This window comes from Chinchilla lanigera, unplaced genomic scaffold (genome assembly GCF_000276665.1).
Source record: "Chinchilla lanigera isolate Chin_1 unplaced genomic scaffold, ChiLan1.0 scaffold00032, whole genome shotgun sequence".
In the NCBI taxonomy this organism is placed as follows: Eukaryota; Metazoa; Chordata; class Mammalia; order Rodentia; family Chinchillidae; genus Chinchilla; species Chinchilla lanigera.
The window spans coordinates 1,052,534-1,076,808 of record NW_004955433.1 but is presented as its reverse complement, the minus strand read 5'-3'; the positions used below and the strand labels follow the sequence as shown (position 1 = coordinate 1,076,808).

Sequence of the window (24,275 nt, the reverse complement as noted above, 5' to 3'; positions counted from 1 at the left end):
AAAAAAAAAAAAAAAAAAAAAAAATCTTAGCTCATGTTATTGTTATGATGTTTATATTCATTGAGGTTTTAGGTTCTTGTACATGGAGTATCTTTTTTCTATTTATTTCCCCTCCTCCTCCCCTGCTCCCTTGGACCACTTCCCTATTGCAAGAGTTCTGTCCCCTCATCTCCTTTTATCCATCCTTTATTATTCTCTTTGTGCTTTGCCCCACTCAAATGAGAGCTACCAATTGGTATTTCAGTTTGTACGTTCTGATTTTTTTCACTCAACATTATATTTTCCAGGTGCATCCATTTTCCTACAGATGTCTCAGATGTGTCACTCTTTATAGCCAAGTAATATTCCATTACATATAGATACCACATTTTCTTTATTTTTAAAAAATTTAAAATTGATCTCAGAACCTTGCATTTACCAGGCAGGTGATGTACTGCTGAGCTGTATCCCTGACTCCACGTTTTGTTTATGCAGTCATCTGTTGATAGTTCTGTAAAGATTGCTTCCAGGATTTAGCTGTTATTACATTGGTATGGATGTATCACTGTAGTGTGATACCTTAAGCCTTTGGGGAAGATACCTAGCAGGAAGATAGCCGGGTCTTATGGAATTTCTAATTTCAGTTCTGTGAGACATCTCCATACTGATTTCCATAATGGTGGTTCTAGTTGACATTTCAACCAACAATAAAAGAGAGTTCCTTTTTCACCACAGCCTCACCAGCATTTGCTATTGTTTGATTTCTTAATGATTGCTATTCTTTCCACAGTAAGATAGAATCCTAATGTTGTTTTAATTTGTTTTTCTCTAATGGCCAGAGATGTTGAACATTTTTTCATATATTTACTATTTGTATATCTTCCTCTGTGAAGGGTCTGTTCATTTCTCTTGCCCATTTCTTGACTGGGTCTTTAATTTTAGTTGGCTTATTTTTTCTCTGAGTTCTTAAATATTCTAGATATTGTCCTCCGAGGAGTAGTTGGCAAAATGTTTTTCTCATTCTGTGTGTTTTCTCTTCACTGTACTGATTGATTCTTCTGCTGTACAGAAGCTTTTTAGTTTGCTATAATGCCATTTCTCGATTCTTGTAGTTATTTCTTGTGCAGTTAAGGTTCTCTTTAGAAAATTCTTTCCTACACCTATGTCTTCAAATGTTTTACCTATTTTATCTTCCAGTAGGTTTAATGTTTCTGTTTTAATGTTTAGATCTTTGATCGATTTTGATATTAATGTAGTATATGGTAAGAGATAAGGGTCCAGTTTTAATCTTCTGTGAACAGATAACCAGTTTTCCCAGCATCACTTGTTAAATAGGCTGTCTTTCCTCCAAGATATACTTTTGGCCCCTTTGTCAAAGATCAAATAGCTGAATGTGTGTAGTGATGTTTCTGTACCCTCTATTCTGTTCCATGAATCCATGTGTCTGCTTTTGTTTCACTACCATGCCATTTTTATCATTATTGTTTTGTAGTATAGCTTAAAGTTAGGTATCATATGTGTGACAACAAGATCATCAGTACCATCTCTCATTCCATACTAGTATTACCCCACCAGTATGCTTTAAGTGAAAATTGTGTACTACAGATAGTCCTTGTGTAACGACCTACCTGTTTAATGACTGCTGGACTTATGACCACAGCATGCTGTTCAGATTTACCACTCTCCGCTCTCACTTGTAACCTGCATTCAGACTTATGATGTAAGAACATGAATGGCAGTGTGGCCTTATGGTGGCTTCTTCTACAGTACAGTACTGTGATTTTTGCCAATTGTACTGGATAGGTCGGTACTACATTACAGCACTGCATGTAAGAGTTATGGAAATAAAAGCAAAGTCATTAAGTTGGAGTTTCCCTTGACCATTTCTTTGTTCTGAACATTGTAAAGTACAGGCTGTATACAGTTCCTCACTTAGTGAGCGACTCACTTAACAACCCAGCTGCAGGAGCAGAACTCGGTTGTTAAATGAGAAATGTCTCAAATGACTGCAAGCCCTTTCACACACTTGAGATATGTGCACTGAAAAAGTATCACACAGCAAATAACAGCATTCTATTAAATAGGAGAATAATAATGAAGTTAAAAGTTGAATATCATTCTCTCACTGGAATTCAGAGATGGTAGTGGAAGTGCAATAGACTGCTGCTTTGTAAGTAGTTAAAATGGTTTTACTTTTTAAAAATATGAACATGTTACATTGAGAAAAATATTATCCCGCCTCCTAAAAGTAACCCCACAAATCAAACAATAGCAACAAATATCATCCTACTAAAGGTCATTGGGACCATAGATGTATCTTTTAATCTTTGTGTGCTCTTGATCAAGTCAGATATGTCATGCCTTGGTCTTTCCACCTCTAATGCGGAGTCTGAAAAAGATGATCTCTAGGATCATCTGTAAAGATCAGCTCTGAAATTCCAGTATATTTTTTAATAGGGAAAACCACCCTATGGGAGTAAGGGTACAGCTCAGTAGTAGAACATGTCCTTAGCATTCACACCACTGTGAGCTTAATTCTGTAGCACCAAAATACATGAATACATGGTTAATACAGGAATACTTTATTATAAAAATTCACATCTAGCTGTGGTGGGACATGCCTGCAGTGCCAGCACTTGGGAGGCTGGGGCAGAAAGATTCCAAGCAAGACTCTTACTCAAATCAAAAACAAAATTTCACTCATCACTGTAAAGGTGATAGTCATCATATGTCTATTAAATTTTGTTTTTTTTTTGGTTTTTCTCTGGTACCGGGAACCGAACTCACAACCTTGTGCTTGCCAGGCAGGCGCTTTGCCACTGAGCTAAATCCCCAGCCCCTATTAAATTTTTTTTTGAGACAGGGTTTCACTATGTATTGCAGGCTGGCCTTGATTCACTATGTAGCTCAGGCCGGCCTTGAACTTGCAGTGATCCTCCTGCCTCAGTGTCCCCAGTGGTGGGATTATAAGTGTGCACCACTATATCTGGCTAAATTAAGTTTTAAAATAATAATTCCTTTCTTTGCTTTTTCTTTTTGGTTTTTTGAGACAGGGTCTTGCTATGAAGTTCAGGCTGACCTTGAACTCACTATGTAGCCAAGGCTTGCCTCAAACTCAGAGCAATCCTCTTGCCTCAGCCTTCCAAGTGCTGGAATTACAGGCGTGCACCACCATGCCCAGCTAAAATAATAATTCTAATAGCAAAAATGAAATATATTTACTGAAATATATTTACTGTCAAAAATGCTTTATATCATTAATTTCTTCTCTTAAAAAGTTGTTTATTATAGGCTTGGTAGTATATCTTAATGGTAAATGCTTAGCACATGCAAGGCCCTGGGTTTGATCCCTAATGCCAAAAACAAAAGGTTATGATATACTTTTATTCAACAAGAGAAAAATACACTCTTTATGTTGCCCACTAATATGTCCCAAGTATCTAGAGCAGTGTCTAGAAAATAGAGATGTTCAGTATTTGTGTAATAGAGCGGTGAACTCACTGTAAGAACATTGTCTTCAGGTTTCCTTTGCTTCTTCTGATAAGTCAGTTCCAAATCTAATTATTATTCCTTTGGGGATAATTTTTTTCTTTGTGTTTCTAAAATTCTCTTTTTTGGTCTGTAACAGTTTTTTACATGTACAATAAAACCTTGGTTTATGAGAATAATTTGTTCCACTCATAATCCAAAGTATATCAAAGCAGTGAGACAGAACAAGAGAGAAGAATGAGTTGTGACCATGTGACATTCAGCATGATGTTCGGCTTGTATTGCAAGACATCACTCGTTTATCAAAGGAACATAAGACTGGATCCAATGGCCCCATCCCTTTTCTACTGTAAATTTGTAATTTAGTGTAATAGTAGCCAGGTGTGCATCTGCTCAGCTTTCCCTGAGTGTTACAGGAAGCAATCGATGTGTTTACCCACTTCGCATGATGAACGGCAAGGTGTGTGCACGTGTGCAAAAGTGGCAAACTGGGATTTTACCCACCTTCTGCTCCGTATAACTTGGTTTTGTGTATGTTTACCTGACCATCACAGAGCGTCCGGTAGACCCACACCACACCAGGATTTGTTGAAAGTTTTCTTCCGATTTTTCTGGTAGAAGTAGCCCAGATCAACACAATGGCACATGAAAAACCAGATTTGCAAGATTTGCAGGTCAAAAGTGAATCATCATTCATTGTACTATATCCAGTGCATGGATGATGAGAACGATCCATTATGGTAAAATACATGCTTTCGTAACAGAAGAGTGGTGTGGATGGATGGCGATGATGTGGTGATGATGATGATGATGGTGATGACTTTGAGCCAAACTTCCTATGACAGTGAAACAGCAAGAATCGACTGTACAGACACAGGGAATGCAGACCTCCTTGATTCAGACGGGAGAAAAACAGCAATGTGAGTACATATTTGACCAGTAGAAATGTTATGAAATGGCCGTGCAACAAAATGGAGTGATCCAATGTTAGAACTAGGTTGGAAAATGTAGTGAGGGTCTTGGCAGGGGTGAAAGGTATTGGGCAGAATGCCAGCATTGCCATGTGATGTTGAAATTGTAACAGACAAAATGCTATAAGATTCTATGAAATACACAAAGGCTGAAATACACAAAGTAAAATGTTCTGTATACACCAGTAGCCATATTAAAATGCATTATGACATGTTACTAGCTGAACTGAAAGCATTCATAGGTCTGCTGTACTTAGCAGGAATTTCTCATGGTGATTGTAGGAATATAAATGACTTATGGAAAAACAATGGCTCAAAATATGGCACAAAAATTTATACCCTAATAGATACAAAGACGTATTATGATTTCAGTTTAGACATTTACCCTGGAATAAATGAATACTCAGCCATCAGTGTTCATATAGTAATAAACCAAATGATGCTGTGAACAGACTTGTTGCTCCCATCTCCCACCTAATTGAAATGTGACGTTGGACAACTGGTTTACCAGTTTCCAATTGATGTTACATTTCCTGACAGAGCACAAGTTGGCCAGCAAAGGAACTGCACACAGGAACAAAGCAGAAATCCCAAACGAAAAGTTGAAATTTCAAAACAGAATTGTATAGTACAATCTTTGGATTTCATAAAGAGATAACATCAGGGAGCTGGGGATTTAGCTCAGTGGCACAGCGCCTACGTAGCAAGCGCAAGGTTGTGAGTTCGATTTCCTGATACCAGAAGAAAAACAAAAACAAACAAACAAACAAACAAACAGATAACATAGGCCTTGTATATGGCAAAGGAAAGCAAACTGGTACTGCTGATGTCAACATTTCACCATGAAGGAAATATTGAAAGGGAAACCTTGACAAAATGGAAGCCTGAGATGGAAACTTTCTACAACAAAACCAAAGATGGAGTAGATGTTGTTGATGAGTTATGCAGCAACTGTGTTGTCACTTGAAACAGAGCATTGGCCATTGGTTGTGTTTTACCCAGTCCTAAACATGTGTGGCATAAATAGTTTAGTTTAAAAAGAAAATGACAAGTATAAAATATCACAGAGAAATTTTCTTAGAGGACTGGGACTGAAGCTCATAAGACATTATTTACAGCTGAGGAAAAACAAAATGTTTCTGCCCAGGGAACTATGCAAAAAAATTGCGGAGCACACTGGTGAGCTGACAGGTGAACAGGCAGCCACAGCATCACAAAGACCTACTACAACGACAGGAAAACAAAAAGATGTCAACTGTACCCTACAAGAAAGGACAGGAAAACAAAACATATGTGCTATCAGTGTGTAGTTCTTTCTAAAGTGACAGGTTCCGAGAATGAGGTGCCCGCAGATGAAAAAGAAAAGTGAAGAGAGACAAGAAAAAACAAGAGAGACAAAGGTCTGGGATCAGGGGGTTTACAGCCTCTCAGACTGCAGTGCCGATCACCAATCACAATCACCTTTTACTAAGCCGGAATCAAGACCTTAACTAGAACAAGCAGGCGGATAACAAATGTTTTAGTAATTTAAGCATTAGCCTTCTCCAATTCTGCCTCCTATGCTGATGGTAACTATCCCCAGGTGGGCCTCCCACACTCAGCACCACACTTACTCATTTCAGTTGGGCATCACAAGCTACCATCAGTTACCAATCCATTACAATCACAGTCCTTACTTCTCATCAGTGTAAGTGATACTTACGTGTGGAATATGCAGTTGTCATGTATGAAGATGGCCGTGGGCGTGACAGTTGAAGCAAAGCTTTTTTTTTTGTACCGGGAATCAAACTCAGGACCTCATGCTTGTCAGGCAGGCACTGTGCCACTGAGCTACATCCCTGGCCCACAAAGCTCATTTTTTATAGAAGAGTTCTATTGGTATTTTCATTGTAGTTCATATAGGAATTTATTTCTGATGTTACCTTCTAGGTTTTGTAAGCAAGTATACAGCTGATGTAAAAATGTTGATGTTTGTTCTAAACACATGAGCCAGGCATGGTGGCACTTGCCTGTCATCCCAGCACTCAGGAGGCTGAGGCAGGAGGATCATTGTGAGTTGGAGGCCAGCCTGGGCTACAAGTGAGCTCAAGGCCAGTCTGAACTGCATAGTGAGCCCCTATCTCAAAAAGACTAAAAACAAAAAAAAAGTTCTAAACACACAGTACATATTAAGAATGTAATTATTTTATTGCTATTTTATGTTCCTGTTAACTATACGGTATATAATATAATAAGAATCTCCTGACAAAGCAGCAAGACCACTGAGATGTCAAGTGCTCTACAAAAAGGCCAGGAAAGCAAAACACACGTGATGTCAGTCTAAGTGGTACGTGTGTATGGAATGTACTGTTGTCATGTGTGCAGACTGCCAAAGGTGTGATAATTGAAGTAAAGATTTTTTTTTTACAAAGTGCCATTGGTATTTTCATTGTGGTTCATATAAGAATTTATTTGCGTTGTTCTCTTTTAGGCTTACTATACCAAAAAATAGTCAATGTTGAAAATTTTGATGCTTTTTTATGAACACTCAATAAGTATTAAAAATTCAATACTTTATTTTTATGAGTTTTTTCCTGTTAGGTACTCATTGTTTAAATAAAACTCATAAAATTAAAATTAATAATTCATCAGTAGAAATATTCTAAAGAATAAACATGGTCTGACAGACCTATGTTTCTATGACAAAGTTAAGTCTTTTGCTCGAGGGATTAAAGTTTCTCAGCAACATTTGCTTATTACAGAGCGCTTGCAGACCAGGTCACTCACATCCCAAGGTCCGACTGCTTAGTCTTTGTGTCCGTCTTTCTCGGGGCTCACTGACCTTTCTGGATGTGGATTGATACTGTCATTGACTTTAGAAAGATTTCATCTCTTACCTTTTCAATTCTTTCTGCCCTGTTCTCTTTTTTTGGTGGGGGTTCCAGGAACTGAATTCAGGACCTTATGCTTGCCAGGCAGGCACTGTGCCACTGAGCTAATAAACCCCTACCCCTCTTCCCCATTCTCTTTTTTCCTTCTGGAATCCCAGTCACACATACTAAAAAATTTCTATCATGCCTATGTGTCTGTGCAGTTTTTTCTGTTGTCCACTGTGTTGGTCGGCTTTCCTGTTGCCGGGACAAGTGGCCTGACACCCACAGCATAAAGGAGAGGTTTAACTTGGCTCATGGTTTCAGAAGATTCAGTCTGAAGTTAACCACTGAACAAAGATGCGTAGTTCACAGAGGCCAGGAAGCAGAACAGGGCGAACAGCACAAAAAGGAAGGAGCTGGGACTGGGTGATAGACCCCAGGGTCACAGGGAACATCCGGTCACAGGCAGAGTGTGCTTCACTAACGCCCTGGCTGGCTCCCAAGCCAGTCAAGTTGACAATTAAGCTTTAATCACTCAGGGGTTAACCGCGCCCTCTTCTCTCTGTGTGCTTGAGTCTGTATTTTTCTTCTGATTTATTTGCCAGATTATTAATTCTCTCTTCATACAAGAATAATGTAGCTAATCTCATCAGTTAAGTCCTTAATTTTAGAAATTATATTTTTCAATGTTAGATCTCTATTTAATTCTTTTTTTTTTTTTTCAGTTCTTTACAAAAATTCCAATTGTGTCTTTTATTTATTTATTTTTTGAGACAGGGTCTCACTGTGTGGTGCAGGCTGGCCTTGAACTCACTTATGTAGCCCAGGCTGGCCTCAAACTCATGGCAATCCTCCTATCTCAGCCTCCCAAATGCTGGGCTTACAGGTATGTGCCACCATACCTGGCTGGCCTGAATGTTTGTGTCCCTCCAAGGTTCATGTTGAAATTTAACCCTAAGGGAATGGTGTTAAAGAGGTGGAGCCTGTGTGCAGTATTGTGAGCAAACTATGCCAGTGACATAAACTGGACACTTCTGTATCTTTCAACAATGTCATAGTTTATTAAATAACAATAAATTCATGAGCTGCATCAGTTTTTTCAGCCTTATCGATCAAGTACTAAAGGTTTACTTCGTAGCCAGTGAGCTGGGCAGTCACAGGTTCTTCCACTCCCATCTGTATTACTCAGATCTGACTCAAGTCACACATTACACCTCATACAAGAATATACAGCTTACTGATAGCTAGGAAGAGTCGACAGTGGCTGCACGACTTGGAGAGGAAGCACTGACAGCCACGGGGGGAGCCCAGGGAGAAGGGGTATGTCCTCCCAGGGGGCCCACACAGAGTAGGGTCACAGCCTGAGTCTGCCTGGCGAGTGGTTCAGTGGGAGATGTCAAGCGGAGAGAGTCAGCTGGGCTAAATTTGGGTGACAGAGAGCAGAGTTTGGCCCTGGCAACCTGTGACATGGGATGGTCTGATGAGGTGACAGGCAGTGTTGGTTGGCCTTTGGTTTACATGAGACGGTTGCAGCGTTGGTTGCTCTCACGTGTCCAGTAAGTTCACAGCCCGGTCTTTTCTGACATAACATAGGTACCTCATGTATCCATGTCTCTCTGATTTAATCCGATATAGCTGGCACTTTTTCTCTGGCACAATTTATTTATTAGTGTACACTTTATGATCATGCTGTGTGTCCAACATCTTTGCACAGACGTGTCACACCATTCTGCCTCAGCATTTGCACCCACAGTGGAGCGAGCTGCTGTTTTATAAGTTGGAGTCACTCAGGGCAAGGCACAGCCTGAAAGCTACTGCTCTGTATACCATGGGGTCACTCACAGCAGGGCACAGCCTGCATTGTGCAGGAGACTGAGGTTCAGAGCCTCTGCCCTCGCTAGTGAGGTGAGTAGTGCTCTTCAAGGGGTCCTGAGGGAGCTCAGTGGCAGCATCTGGCCATGGAGCTCCAAGACCCATCTCCAGCTGTGTCACCCCTTCTGCTGTTCGTAAGGGGCAGGCGCTCTGCAGACCTCGAATCTGCTCTTACCTTGACCTTGGATTTTCCACCTCCAGAGCTGTGAGCAATAAATTTCTGTTACTCTGGTCTGTGGTATTTTGGGATGGCAGCCCCAGGGACGAAAGCAGTAGCTGTTGTAAAAATGGGCAGATGATAATTCTGTTATTTCTCTTGGTCTCCAATAGCCGTATTGCTAGTCTCTTTGTCTCCATTTTTTACTGCTTGAGTTTACTAATCTTGGTCTCTAGATAAGTTTTTATGCATAGAGGATTCCCATCTTCTTTGGACTGTGGCTGAGCACAGAGCGCAAGTAGTCCTGTATCACCTCAGCGCATTCACGGATTATGGTGATTTTATCTCAAAGCCCAAGCTTAAAACGATTATCCTCCACCTCTAGTATCATTCCATTTTTTACTTCTGTAGCTCCTTGATTCTGCCAAAAGTTCCTGGTACCTTATCAGCCTGTCAACTGCCGGGAACCCTTCTGGAGTACCTGAATACCTCACTTCGTTTTCTGTGTTCTCTACCTCGGGCCCACAATCGTGCACTGTGTCGTCAGCTCTCTATTCTTCATTCCTTTAGTGTTATTTTCATGGGGCTTCAGATAGAGGAGGAGGAATAAATACGAAGTGTCATCTTCAGCATAGAATATCACTGTTTGGATTATTCTCCATTTGCTCTTCATTTATCTTTATCATTTGCTTTCATTTTGGTCTTATTTCATGTTCTTAAAAACTCAGGTACTAGGCACTGTACAAAGAACTTTTGTAGATTATCCAGCTTATGCCCCCCACAACTACTCACATGAAGTGCTATGATTATAGTACCTAAGATAGGGAAACTGAGGCTTGAGAAGCTGATGTATAAAGGGTTCACACAGCAAAAGCACAGTTGATCCAAGATGTAACCCAGATAGTTTGAGCTTAGAGTCTGTCTTCTTAACCAGTATACTATTGCAGTTCTCTACACTGTCCTGCTAAATTTGTTTGAAGTAATTTATGCAGTTGATGATGTAAGTAAACACTCCACCTAAACTGTGATTGTATTTCAGTAGGTCTTTGTGAATGAAGATCATAGTTTTAGAACTTCAAAGGCATTTAAAATTATCTGACCGCTTTCCCCAGGTGTTATAGATGAGAAAATAGAAAAATCATAAAAGTTATATTATGTGATTTGGAGCAAGCTCAAATACCGAGAACATTTGTGTGTGCATGCCCATGCATGCATGCATTAAATATTATGTACACATGTATATGTAACTGGTAGCTACATATACATATAAAGGTATTTATAACCTGATACAGAAGCTTCTTAGATTGTTTCAGATAAAGGCTATTTCAAAATACAAAATTAAAATATGTTAGAATGATAAATTTTTGGTTATACAGCAGATCTTATTACAGTCTTCTAAAACAAATATAAGTATGAGAAGATAGATTTGGACAGTCATTCTCAGAATAGTCTAATTCAAACTGAATGAGATCAAGCTTTTATTTTTAGCTTTTTCATGTATCTTCTTGGACAATAGAGATAGGAGCATAAGAAGTACACACCCTCCTGGGTGTCACTAATCTTCCATCATAACTCCTAAGTGTGCCTGTCATGGACTCAAAGCCATTAGAGGAAACAGCACTAGGTTGGGTAGGATGGAGGTGCAGTAGAGATATAATATAGTAGTAGACTTAGAAACAAACTTAACACAAAATTATTTCAGAGTAAGCATGTAATAAGAAACTAATAAAGTCACAAACATTAAGCTTAACAGAGCATAAGCTTATAGTCTTGCCCTGAAACTAAAAGGCTGTAGAAGTTTTACCCCAGGAACAAGTGTTTCCTAGAAATAGCCTAAGGATCACAGGATTGAGGAGGAGAGAACAAGATCCTTTACTGGGTTCTGGTAACTTCGGGAAGAACTTACATTCTATTAGTTCTCTACCATACACTATTTTAGAGTTGCTTATTTCTTAGCCATTTTCTAATTTTAAGAAGTATACTTTGCTCATGTTATAAATGAAGATGCGTTCCATATATAATTTTCTTTTACTTTTTTGAAGATTTTTTTTTTCTTTTCTGAGACAGGGTTTCACTATGCAGTTCAGGCTGGCTTTGAACTCACCTTGTAGCCCAGGCTGGCCTCGAACTCACAGTGATCCTTCTGCCTCAGCCTCCCAAGTGCCAGGATTATAGACCTATGCCACTATACCCAGCTCCATATGTAGTAAGCTATTGTATTAAAAAGAATGAACAAAAAGGTTGCAAGACATACAACTATTAAAAGATATAACACATTAAAAGGAAAGGTAGATAACTTTTACTAAATAAAACTTTTTAAAGTTTTCTTCTTAAACAAAAATCAAAAGGAAATCACAACTAGGTAAGTATTTCCAATAGATAAAAGGTTAATATAGAGTTCTTACATATGTAGATGAAGATAGTGTGTACACTACAAGAAGAGTGTATTTGAGATGTAGATACAAACTGGGTGTGGTGGTTCATATTGAAATGCCACCTCCCAGCTACCTGGAGGCCAGACAAGGCAGTCGTGAGTTCAAGACCAGCATGTGCAACCTAGCAAGACCCTATCTCAAAATGAAAAGTAAAAAAAAGGCTGAGGATGCACCTCAGTTCAAGGCCCTGGGTTCAGTTCCCAGTCCTACACACACATGCACAAGTACGTACAGAATTCACCAAGATGAAATACAAATAAATGATAAACATGAAAATGTTCAAACTGGTTAAAAATGTTCAGAGCAATAATCACATATTAAAGCAAAAATGTGCTGCCAGTTTTACGTATAATATGGTTAATGGATTGTGGGAAGAGCACAGAGTACTGAGCACCCTGGTATCATACAGTGTTGCTTTTTGCAAAGCCCATGATTTTGGTTTTTTTTTCTAAATTAAGAGACTTAATTCTTTTAGTGCAGTTTTAGACATACAGAAAAATGGAACTGAAGCCAGATGTGGTAGATTACACCTATAATCATAGCACTCCGGAGGCTGAGACAGGAGGATTGCTTTAAGTTCAAGACTAGCCTGGGCTATAAAGTGAGTTCAAGGCCAACCTGAACTGCATAGCAAGACCCTGTCTCAAAAAGATATATATATATATATATATATATATATATATATATATATATGGAATGGAAAGTATACAGAGAGCTCCTGTAGACTCCTTGGCCTCACAACCCCTGTTTCCCCTATTATTAACAAATTGCAGTAGAGAGATACATTTGTTATCATTGGTGAGCCACTATCCATACACCCATAGTTTACGCTGGGGTCACTCTTGGCACTATTACATCCTGTGGGTTTTCACAAATGCACTGACACTTGTCTCCTACTACAGCATCATACAGATGAGTTTCACCACCTGAAACTCCCCTGCACTCCCTCCAGCCAGCACTTTATCCCTGTCCCTGAGCCACTGGCAACCACCAACCTTTTCTCTATCTCCATAATTTTGCCTTTTCCAGAATGTCATACAGTAGGACTCATACAGAATCTAGGCTTTTCACATTGGCTTCTTTCTCTTAGGAGTATACATTTAGGGTTTCCTTATGTCTTTTCATGGCTTGGTAGCTAATTTCTTTTTATTGCTAAACATCATTCCATAATATAGATGCACTACAGTTTGTTTAGGCATCCACCCATTGAAGGATATTTTGTTTGCTTTCAAGTTTTGATAGTTATGGATGGAGTCATTATAAATACTCATGTGCAAGTTTTTATATGGATGCATTCAGCTCACTTATATAAATGCCAAGAAGTGTGGTTGCAAATGCTAAATCCTGCAGTTCCATGTCCAGCATCTGAGGCAGTCTGTGGCAAGACTGAACTCCAGAGGGCTTGAGTGGCTCTGCCCATACAGTACTGTGTGTGGTTGCAGCTCCCATGGCTTCTCTCTTGGGCCAGCATTGCTTCTTCCTTGCAGTTTTCCTCAGATGATCCATGTTCCTGGCTTCTCTGACCTTCTGGGGTCTCCGCTGCACCTTCAGCTTCACACTCACAGCCTCACACATGCCCTCTCAGGACACACTGCCTGGCCTCTCAGGCCTTCTTCTGAAATTGGGGTGGAAGCCTTCCTGATCCCACAACTCTTGCATTCTGCATGCACCTAAAATCAGCACCATGTGGATGATACCAGGGTCTACTGCCAGCTGGAGCAGTAGCCAGGCTTCCTTCCTTCTTGGCTATAGGGGTCAAGTACCTGGATTGCTGATCACTATGTACCAATCTGGAGGGACAAATTCTCTAGGCTGCCCCATTTTACAACACAATGTTCTGGGGCTCTCTTCTCAAGGTTTTTGCCCTTGCAAAGGCTGGAGTCCTGCTGGTACCCTTGTATTACCCTCAGACCAACTTTTTATTGTCTTCTTCTCAGCAACCACGATTTCCTCTGCTCCATCTTTGCAGGCCACAACTTTACTGGAGCTTCCTTTCTTGCCAAACTCTAAGTGTTGTGTTTTGTTTTGTTTTGTCTTTTTGAGACAGGGTCTCACTATGCAGTTCAGGCTAACCTTGAGCTCACTTTGTAGCCCAGGCTGGTCTCAAACTTGCAGTGATCTCCTGCCTCAGCCTCCCAAGTGCTGGGATTACAGGTATGCACCACCATGCCTGGCACTCTCAGTGTTTTAAATCATTCTAAATCTCACATTAGACTGCCTTGAAATTTCCCCTACTAGCTTAATTAGTCCACTCCCCTTAGTCTCAGTCTTGGGCAAAATCTCTGGAGAAGAGCAAAATGCAGACAAATTTTCTGGCAGATTACATAACACACATGATCTGGAGTCCAACAGCCCGTGCATTCCTTCACAGCAGTAACCTGAGCTTGGTCTTTACTAGCAGTATTTCCATCAGCATTCTGGTCTTCTGAATTTTGACCACAGTCTTCCATAAAGTACAGCTGAAGGCGTTTCAGGGCTGCTTCTTCAACAAACATCTCCAAGCTCTTCCCCTAAGGTGGTTTCAGAGGCTCCTGCAACCCATGATCAGGTAATATCACAGCAACAACCCTACTTGTCTGCTACCAAAGTCTGCTCTAGTTGCCTTTTTCATTGCTGAGACAAAATACCTGACACCCAAAGTTAAAAGTTTGCTAGGCTCACAGTTTGTAGAGGTTTCAGTCCATAATCAGCTCCAAGAAAGGATGGCATGGCAGAGGGCTGTCAGAGAGGGGAAACGGTTCATGGCAGGCAGAAGGCAACAAAATAACAAAGACACAAAGTGATGACAGCAGCTGAAGCAGCCTGCCTTTCCCTTTTATTTCTTCCATGCTATTTGCTCTTTGGGGGCAGGGCCTTCCCATTATGCACACACAGAACTATGCCAAATACGTCAGTGGACTAATTTAGTAATCACACACCCTTAATTCCAGCATTACACATCTGTCTTGGTTACTTTTCACTCGTTGCTGAGACAAAATACCCAACACCCAAAATTAAGGAAGGAAAGGTCTGTTTAGCTCACAGTCTGTGGAGGTTTCAGTCCATACTCGGCTGGCTCCAAGGCAGGGTGGCACATGGCAGAGGAGCATCGTTCATCTCAGCGGAAGACAGTAAAAGCAACAAGAACAAAAAGGGGAAGCGGTGGCAAGCAGCCTCTTTCCCTCCCTTACATGTGCAAACTACCCACCCCAGGGCAGGTGCAGCACTCACATCCGTAATTTCATCGTTGGACCATGAATCAATCAACTCTAAAAGCCTGCGCCATGACTGCATATGGCTTTGGGGAGATACCCAGACACAAACTATAACAATACCCTACATCCATCTTCCTCAGAAAAGTCCCACCTAGGAGAACATAAGGCTTTGGGGGCTCATCTAGACACAAGCCATAACACAGGGCCTTGCTATATGTTCCAGACTGGTCTTGAACTCACTGTGTAGCCGAGGGTGGCCTTGAACTCATAACAATCCTCCTACATCAGCCGCCCAAGTGCTGGGATTATAGGGTTGTACCACCATGCCTGGCTGGTTTTTTATTCTTTTAACAGTATCTTTTGCAGAGTAGTTTTAATTTTAGTGAAACCTAACTTACTAATTTTTTCTTTCATGGATCATGTTTTGGATGTTGTGTCTAAAAATTATGACAAAGGGCAGGGGATATAGCTCAGCAGCAAGGTGCTGGCCTGTGTTATTTTCTGGGAATTTCACAGTTTTGCGTTTTACACTTAGGTCTGTGATCATCTTGAGTTACCTTTTATATAAGGTGTAAGGTCTATATCTAGATCTGTTGTTTTCCATGTGGATGCCCAGTTGTTCCAGAGCCACTGTTAAAAATACTGTCTTTTATCCATTGAATTTCCTTTGTTCTTTATCAAAGATCAGTTGACTATTTCTGTGGCTGAGCTCTGTAGTCTCTTCCACTAATCTATTTCTCTGTTCTTTCACCAATCCCATCTTCTTTGTTGTAACTCTGTGATGGTTTTGTTTTGTTTTGCTTTGCTTTGTTTTGGCTGTGCTGGGGATCAAACTGCAGGCCTCATGCACATGAGGCAGGAGTTTATCACTGAGCCTACCCCTGCCCCTGTGGGAAGTCTTGAAGTTGGGGAGTGTCAGTCCTCTGACTTTGTTCAGTATTGTATTGGCTATTCTGAGTTTTTCCCCTTTACATGGAAACTTTAGAATCACTCTGTCTATATCCACAAAATAACTGGGATTTGGACTGGGTTGCATTGAATTTATAAATCAAGTTGGGAAGGACTAATATAACAATATTGTGTATTCTTATCCATTGACAAGGAGTATCTCTCTACAGTATTTAGATGTTCTTTGCTTACATTAGAAGTTTGTAGTTTTCCCATTTAGATCTTGTACATGGTTTGTTAAATTTTTTTTTGAGACAGGATCTTGCTGGCCTTGAGCTCATTACGTAGCCTATGCTGGCCTTGAACTCACAGCGATCCTCCTGCCTCAACCTCCCAAGTGCTGGGATTACAGACATGTGCCACCATGCCCGGAAGTTTGTTAGATTCCTATCTAAATATTTTATATCTTTGGTGCCAGTGTGTATTGTACTTTTAAATTTCTCATTCCAATTGCTTATTGCTGGTAAATAGGAAAGCATTTGACATTTTCACATTAACTTTATATCTGCCACTTTATTATCTCCTATCCATTTCAGGAGGTTTCTTATTGTCATAAATTCTTCTGTATTTTCTACATAAACAGTTATGTCATTGGTGAACAAAGATACATTGTATTTCTTCTTCTGTGATTGTATATGTCTTTTATTTCCTTTTTATTTGTGTGTGTGTGTGTGTGTGTGTGTGTGTGTGTGTAGTACTAGCTGGGACTTCTAGTGAGGTGCTGAATGGAAGTGGCAGTGGGACATTATTGCCTCGTTATCTCAGTGGGAAGCATCTAGTTTTTCACGGTTAAGTATCACATTAACTATAAGCTTTTGTGCATGTTCTTTATCAAGTTGAGGCAGTTCTTTATCCGTCCCTAGTTTGATGGCAACTTTTATCATAAATGGCTATTTGATTTGACCAAATGCTTTATTCTGCACCTATTGATATGATCAAGTGATTTTTCCTTTTTCCTGTATTAATATGATGGATTATGGTCATTTATTTTTTAATACTGAACCAATCTCACATATATGGGGTAAATTCCATTTTGTTGATAACACGTAATTTTAATACAGTATTGCATTCAACTTGCTGATATTCCATTAACAAATGAGTGGATAAGAAAATGTGGTATTTATACACAATGGAGTACTACTCTGCCATAAGGAAGGATAAACTTAAGTCTTTTGTAGGAAAATGAGTGCACTTTGAAACCATAATATTAAGTGAAGTAAATCAGCAAATATTGTATAGTTTCTCTTATATATGAGAAACTCAATACATAAATAAAATGTGAAAAAAAGGTAAACAACAGGAGAAAAGATAGAGTGAAAAGAAAAGTTATTGCAATCCAGCATGGACAATATATCTAAAAGTGTACCTTGATTTAGTATAATTGCCTTATACATCTTTGGCCGTTAGTCTGGCTGTAAACTTTATAAGGACTTGTCAGATAAATAAATGAATCTGATGCTAGCAGAGAAAAGCGGGGAAGGGTGGAGGGAAAAGGGAAAAAAAGAACTGAGACATGTTATGTACCAACTCCCCACAACAAATGTAATCATTATGCACCACAAACATGTACTAATAAAAATTAAAAATTAAAAGATGAATAAAGGCAAGATAGATGCTCAACTCTCAGTTGTAAGCAGGCAACCCTGGAATGTCTTTTGGGGAAAATGAAATGAAGCTCCTGTAGTCTGTTGGGTAAAAATATTTGCTAATATTTTGTTGAGAAATTTTCCATCTTCGCTTCTGAGAGATACTGATCAGTAGTCTTTTCTTACAGTGTCTTTGGTTCTGGTATTTGTGTAATGTTAGACTCACAATGAGTTAGGAAATACTGTCTTTACATTTGTTTACTGAAAGAGATTGTACAGGATTGGTATAATTTCTTCCTTAAACATTTTGTAGAATTGATCAGTGACTCCACTTGGATCTGCTTCTTAGTTTTCGAAAGTTATTGATTCAATTTCTTTAACAGATATATGACTATTTGAATTCATACCCCCCGAACACACACACAGAGTATTATGGATCGAACTCATGGCCTTTGCACTGAATCACATACAAAGCTTTTTAAAATTGTTTTAAATTTTGAGACAGGATCGGCACTCAATTGCCCAGGCTAAGCTCAAACCTTGTTATCTTTTTACCTCAACCTCTCGGAGTTCTGGGTTTACAGGAGTGCACTGCCATGCCTGGCTTTAATTGTTTGTTTCTTCTTGTTGAGTTTTGATTATTTTTCAGAAACCTGTTCTATTTCATTTAGCTTATCATGTTTGTGGACATAGCATTGATCAAAAATTAGAAATGCTAATGCAGATATTAACATGTATGTTTTAAACTAATGTTTATTGGGGAAATGCTCATGCTATGTCACCTGAGTAAAACTCGGGTGACCGAGCAATATACACATACACACCTCGGGTCCCCAGGTCGGGAGTAAGACACAGACATCCTAAAGCTAAAAGCTCCTCAGACTGCTTTGCAGCTGGAAGCTTGTAAGTGAAGAGGCCCATGGGAAGGAGGATGGGAGGGACGCGCCAGCATGCTCTGCTCCCTGCTCCCGGGAACAGGAGTCCAGGACTCGGGGTCAGAGCTTAGCACGTGTCCTGCAGTGTCTGATTCATGACTCTTCTTGAAAGAATCTAAGATCAGTAGCTGGCAAAGTAAAAAAGATTACTTTGGTGGCATGTGACACTTTCCCCACAGGAGGGCAAAAGTAAGGCACATGCTTCTCAGGCACCAAATCTGAGCCCTGGAGCAAGGGTCATCTTGAAAGGAAGCCCCTGGAGGGGCCACTTTGTGAGGGCATAGTGGAGGAAAGCAGCTCACCCCAGGGCAGCCAGGAAGCAGAGAAGCAAGGGAGGAGCCAGGGACATGAGTGCACTGCCCGGTCTCAGCCCCAGGGACCACTTAGCCGCACCCAGGCCCACGTGAACTCTTCAGTGGATAAACCCACCGTGGGTGTAGTATCCTTTTATCCAGTCACCTTCCAAATGCCTCTGAATGCATGAGACTTTGGGGGGACATTTTAGATCTAAACCGTGATGATATTTATCTGCCTTCCTTGGTCTGATGACCAAGCAGAGGCTAGATATATACATTGCTGACTCACTGTGGAGAAATTCTATCATTACTTCTGATTGGGAATTGGACTGCACCTAGATCTTCAGCCCCCTCCAGCCTTGACATTTTTGTGATTTTTATACTCCAGCAAAGTGTGGGTTATCTGTAATAGAATATTTAGAGACCATGATGATTAGACCAAGTCTTTATCCCTCTGGTTACATTGTATTTTAGAAGAGCAACGTGCATTTGAGAAGTTCAAAGACAAGGATTAGGATGAGGTCAATGAAAGAATGTTGTAGGACTTATTATGCTTAATTATTAAGTGAATGGTAGAATTGGATAGATTTTAAAACCCTGTGTCCTGGGGCTGGTAGGACCCTGTGTAGCTCAGTGCTAGAGCACTCACCCAGCACAAGAAACTTGCATTTGGCCCCAGCACTGCAAAAATAAAATTACTTATTATTATTTTTATTAATTATTTTTATTAATTTTTTATTAATTATTGTTTTTTATTTAAAAGCCACAAAATATTTTGTGTCTTATAAAGTACCAATTAGTCTCAAGAACCTAGGTATCATGAAGATGGGGGTCATATTTATATGTTTATAGATCATTATACTAGTAATTTCTAATAAATATCAAGTGCTTAAACATTTTAACATTATCAAGGTTTATTAAATAAACTTCCTAGAAGGTAGAAGATACAAAGTTCAGGTTAGAGCTAAGGTGACTTAAGATTGGAATATATAACTCACTGTCTTGGTCACTGTCTCCTCACTGGAATATAACACTGGGCACCCACAACCTAAGGAGGACAGGATTAGTCTGGCTCCCGGCTACAGTCCCTGGCCAGCGGCTCCCAGGTGGAAACTGCACCGCAAAGGCCCACAGCGAAGGAAAAGCTGCTCCCATCGTGGCAGCCAGGGTGCCGCGTGCTGAGAAGCCAGAAGGCAAGAAAGGAGCCACGCCGTCCAGCTCAGGCCCCAGTGACCGCCTCTTCCACTAGACCCTCCCTCCCCGCAGCAAGTCGGCCCTATAGCCTCGTGATCTCATTGCCTTCCAAAAGCCCCACCTCTGAGCACAGGAGAGTTTAGGGGTCATTCTTGATCAAAACCATAACATTCACCAAGTTTATGAGGTTTTATTCCGCACTGGATATTAGGTGTATGGGCTAGGGCTAGGATGAGAACAAAACCAGTGTTCAATAGAGTTAGATAATCTGCTAGGAGAGAATGTTTTCATTCATGTTTAGGAAACTGCTTCACATATTTATGCTTAAATGAATGAAGTCAAATTCAGTACAGTGATATAGTCTAATTTCTGAAGCATTAGGCTCACGATGGCAATTTCCAGGTAAGGTGGCGGCTGACACCCTGAAAAGACCGCTCTTCATACACTGCTCTTTCAGCTGGACAGCTCGTGAGCACTCAGCTCAGTGTCGGATGTGGTTCAGGGTAGGGGGTTGAGGGAAACCCAAATGTTTTGCAGTGCTCATCCTCTAGCACCAACCTATATTGTAGGTGAAAGTGTACAGTGGGACGGACGCCTCAGCCAAGCAGCGCGGTGACACACGGGGCCACTTCTGATGGCTGTATGGCTCCCTCTTGACGTGCTTCTCAGGAGCACGTGTGTGTCTCGTTCTGTCATAAACATTCCCTGCACAGCACTACGTCAGTCTCAAAAACCAGCTAATACAGTCTGAAAATTGAGGTTGAATTCTCTGTGTCTCGGTGGCAGAGCGCTTGCTAGGGATGTGCGAGGCCCTAGTTTGATTTTCAGCACTGGAAAATATTGGATGTGTCTTCTCATCAGTAAAATGTGGGGGTAGATTTGCACATTTCTAAAGAGTTCCGTAGAGTTCTTTTGCCTTATAAAATTAGCTCAGCCCAAAACAAAGTATCAAAATTATCTTTCCAGACGTTGTTCAAAATATTTAATAACATGGTAAGAATGTTCACACTACATTGTAAAAGTTAAAAAATAAAAGTTTTAAAATTAATGTGTATAGTTTGGTCATATATATACATGCATAGATCTGTAAATTAAATGCAGTACTCTGTTGATTTTTTTTTTTTTTTTTTGTAGTACCAGAGATTGAACCCAGGGCCTTTGCACTGAGCTACCTCCCCACTCCTTTTTAATTTTTGACACAGAATTAAATTAATTGCTAAATTACTAAATTGCCGCAGCTGCACTTAAACTTACCATCCTCCTGCCTCACAGTCCCAGACGTCTGGGCTCACAGGTGTGCGCTGCCATGCCTAGCTTCTCTGTTGATTTTTGATTGGTTATTACTGGCCATCCTACTGTGCTAAGATTTCAGGTGATTTTTATTTTCTTCTTCTTACTGTTCCATAATTCCTATTTACCAGGTGAATTTATTTTCTAACAGAAAACACCAAATCTGAAAAGAGAAGTCTCATTGTTCTGTACATTGTTTTAACCCAGCACTCTGCGAAGACCACCGCACTGAAGGAAGACCCCACGAAGGACCTGAAGCAGCTTCTGCAGGAGCTGAGAAGCGTGATCAATGAGGAGCCGGCCGTGCAGCTGAGCAAGGCAGAGGACGAGGGGAGAGCGCCGTCGCTCGGGCCCTTGTGCGTGGCTGTGTGGGGTGGCACTCAGGAGGGCAAAGCTGTGCACATGGCACTATCTGGAAGGCTGAGGCTTAAATAACTTTGGAGAATACCCAAAGCTGTCAGGGGAAGCAAGCAAAAGTGGAGGAGTTAGCAAAAGTAAAAGAAGCGACATCAAGAGAAAATAATACATTCTGTTTAGATAACTGCTGTGGAAAGTGTTACTCAGAGCTACATTTGTATAGTAATTTATAATTCCCAGCAGATTTCACCTCTGTAATCTTATTTGAATAGCACAACAAACACCAGAGGCCAGGGTTCATTCATCCCATTTTACAAATGAGAAAATCACCAGTCTCAAAGGTTGATTTTCTTGCGGCACACACACTAGGACCCCAAGAGCTTTCTAACGCTCCAGATGTGAGCCAACAGGAAAGGCCTCATTTCCAGTTATCTCTAGTTAATAAAAGACCCAAAAGGATTCAGCTAGCTCACCCTCACCCTCGCCCTAACCTTTAACCCTCCCAGTACATAGTTGCAGATATCCATGGTATTTTCATCATCTAATAATGCTTTTTAAATCATGTTTTGTCATCATTTAGATTAGTTTATCTTAAGGCATTTTCATATGGTGTATATATATATATACATATATATATATATATATATTACTATTATAGCCCATTTTTGTAATCCTTATTTCTGGTTACCGCAGTTACTTAAATGTTCAATTAGTGTATACTATCCCAAAGTACCAAAATATTGGCTGGATTTATCAAATTGTTACTAATAATAGTGATAATAGGAATAGCCCAATTACCTAGCATAACTTACATTATCTGAATTACATAATGCCTTTTCACTGACTCCAGAAAATGTTTCACTGACTCCATCAAAGAGTGTTTTCGCTTGAAGAACACTTTCGTTCTTGTCATGACTGCAGTGTTCCTTCTCAGCCAGGATGGTAGCAGCTCAAGGCAAAGCCAGAAGTGAAAGTCCCAGCCACTGGTTCTCACACCAGTCATTTCACGGGGTCGCCATGCTTCCCTGATCAGCTCTCCAGCACACCAGCCACTAACGATGCAGTTAACAGTATTGGACTCCACTGAAGATAAATATATTTGATCCTTGCCTTTAGAGAATTTACGTTAATTTTTGTAATCCTATAAATGACATGTCCCTAAAAACTGAACACCTAGTGCTTAATACTCCAGGGAAAGAAAGCACTTTTGATTTGGTGAATTCCAGAGGTAGCTTTTCGTTCAGTTTTCTTGGAAGCCTAAAACCCACAGGTGGGGGTTAAACAGCTGGCTGTGGCAGTGCAAGGCTGTGAGCCCAGAACGTGGGAGGCTGAGGCAGGAGAATCATAAGTTTGAGGCCAGCTTGGGCTACACAGAGAGTTCAAGGCCAGCCTGGACTACATAGCAAGAGTGTCTTATTTTCTTTATTGCTGAGACAAAATACCGAACATCCAAAGTTAAATGAGGAAAGGTCCATTGTAGCTCACAGTTTGTCGAGGTTTTAGTTCACAGTCAGCTGGCAGGATGGCATGGCAGAGAGGCATCTCAGAGGAGAAATAGTCCATGGCAAGCAGTCAGGAGACAGCAAAGCAGCAGCAGCAGCAAGAGAAGCAGCCTTTCCCCTCTCCCTTCATCGTCTATCCAGTGGATAAGCCTGTTGATTGGTGCCGCTCACACTCAGGGTAAGGCACACTTGCTCCCAGCATCACACCCTTAATCCAGCCTAGACCCAGCCATCTCTGAATACCCCCACCCATGTCCCCATGAGGCTCTGGGGGACATCTAGACACCAACCACAACAAAGACCCTGTCTCAAAACACAAAACAAAACAATAGAAACAGAAAAAAAATACATATGAGCAACTGATTATTCTTAAAAGACATTCAGTCTTGCCAGGCGTGGTGGGGCACCTGTAATCCCAGCATGCAGGGCCCTGCAGCAAGAGGATCACCAAGAGTTTGAGGCCAGTCTGGGCTACATGGTGAGTTTAAGGCCAGCCTGAGCTATATAGTGAGACCATGTCTCAAAAAACAAAACAAAACACACACACACAAAACCAAATCTAAAAAAAAAAAACCAAATCTAGAAATTGGTCTGCATGTAATTAATTGAGTTATATTTGTCTACACAGGGATGATAGGGTAAGAGATTGCATTATCGAATCAAGCCTGAGATCAGACATATGCCATAGGTAAGCATAATCTACAATTCTGAATCTAATTAATTACTCACAGACATTTATGTGGCCTGGTTATGTGACCACTGGAGGCTCTGGCTGGATGATTTTCATGGAACTTGGCTAGACATTTTGGTCCGTGAAGGAAAACTATTACATTGTTTAACTAACTCTAAAAGAGATTTCAAGTAAATATACGAATTTACTTTTCAGAAATCAACTTCATAGGCATTTTCTGCTTTTTTTGCTGATTATATTAGATTTGTTTCTCTGTAATGAAATACATGAAGTAATTAAGTTATAAGAGAAAAGGTTTACTTAGCTTATAGTTCTGCAGGTTCTAACCCAATACTGGCCTTTTATGGGGGCATGACTGGTATGGACTGCATGGCGGCGCTATCTGCTCACCTCATTACCAAGAAGCAAAGACAAAAAGGCCAGGATCTGGGGGCTGGGGATTTAGCTCAGTGGCAAAGCGCCTGCCTGGCAAGTGCAAGGTCGTGAGTTTGGTTCCCGGTACCGGAGAAAAACCAAAAAAAAAAAAA

The 24,275-nt window shown here is 40.5% G+C and overlaps 1 protein-coding gene across 1 annotated transcript in view; it reads left to right on the top strand.

Annotated features, from left to right (window-relative positions):
- Ccdc158 (coiled-coil domain containing 158) overlaps positions 1 to 24,275 on the top strand; it is an 80,393-nt gene that overhangs the window by 43,777 nt on the left and 12,341 nt on the right. The window contains exons 20-21 of the mRNA XM_013516286.1: positions 21,406 to 21,554; positions 23,686 to 23,745. Coding sequence (XP_013371740.1) covers positions 21,406 to 21,554; positions 23,686 to 23,745 — 209 coding nt within the window. The remainder of the gene's footprint in view (positions 1 to 21,405; positions 21,555 to 23,685; positions 23,746 to 24,275) is intronic.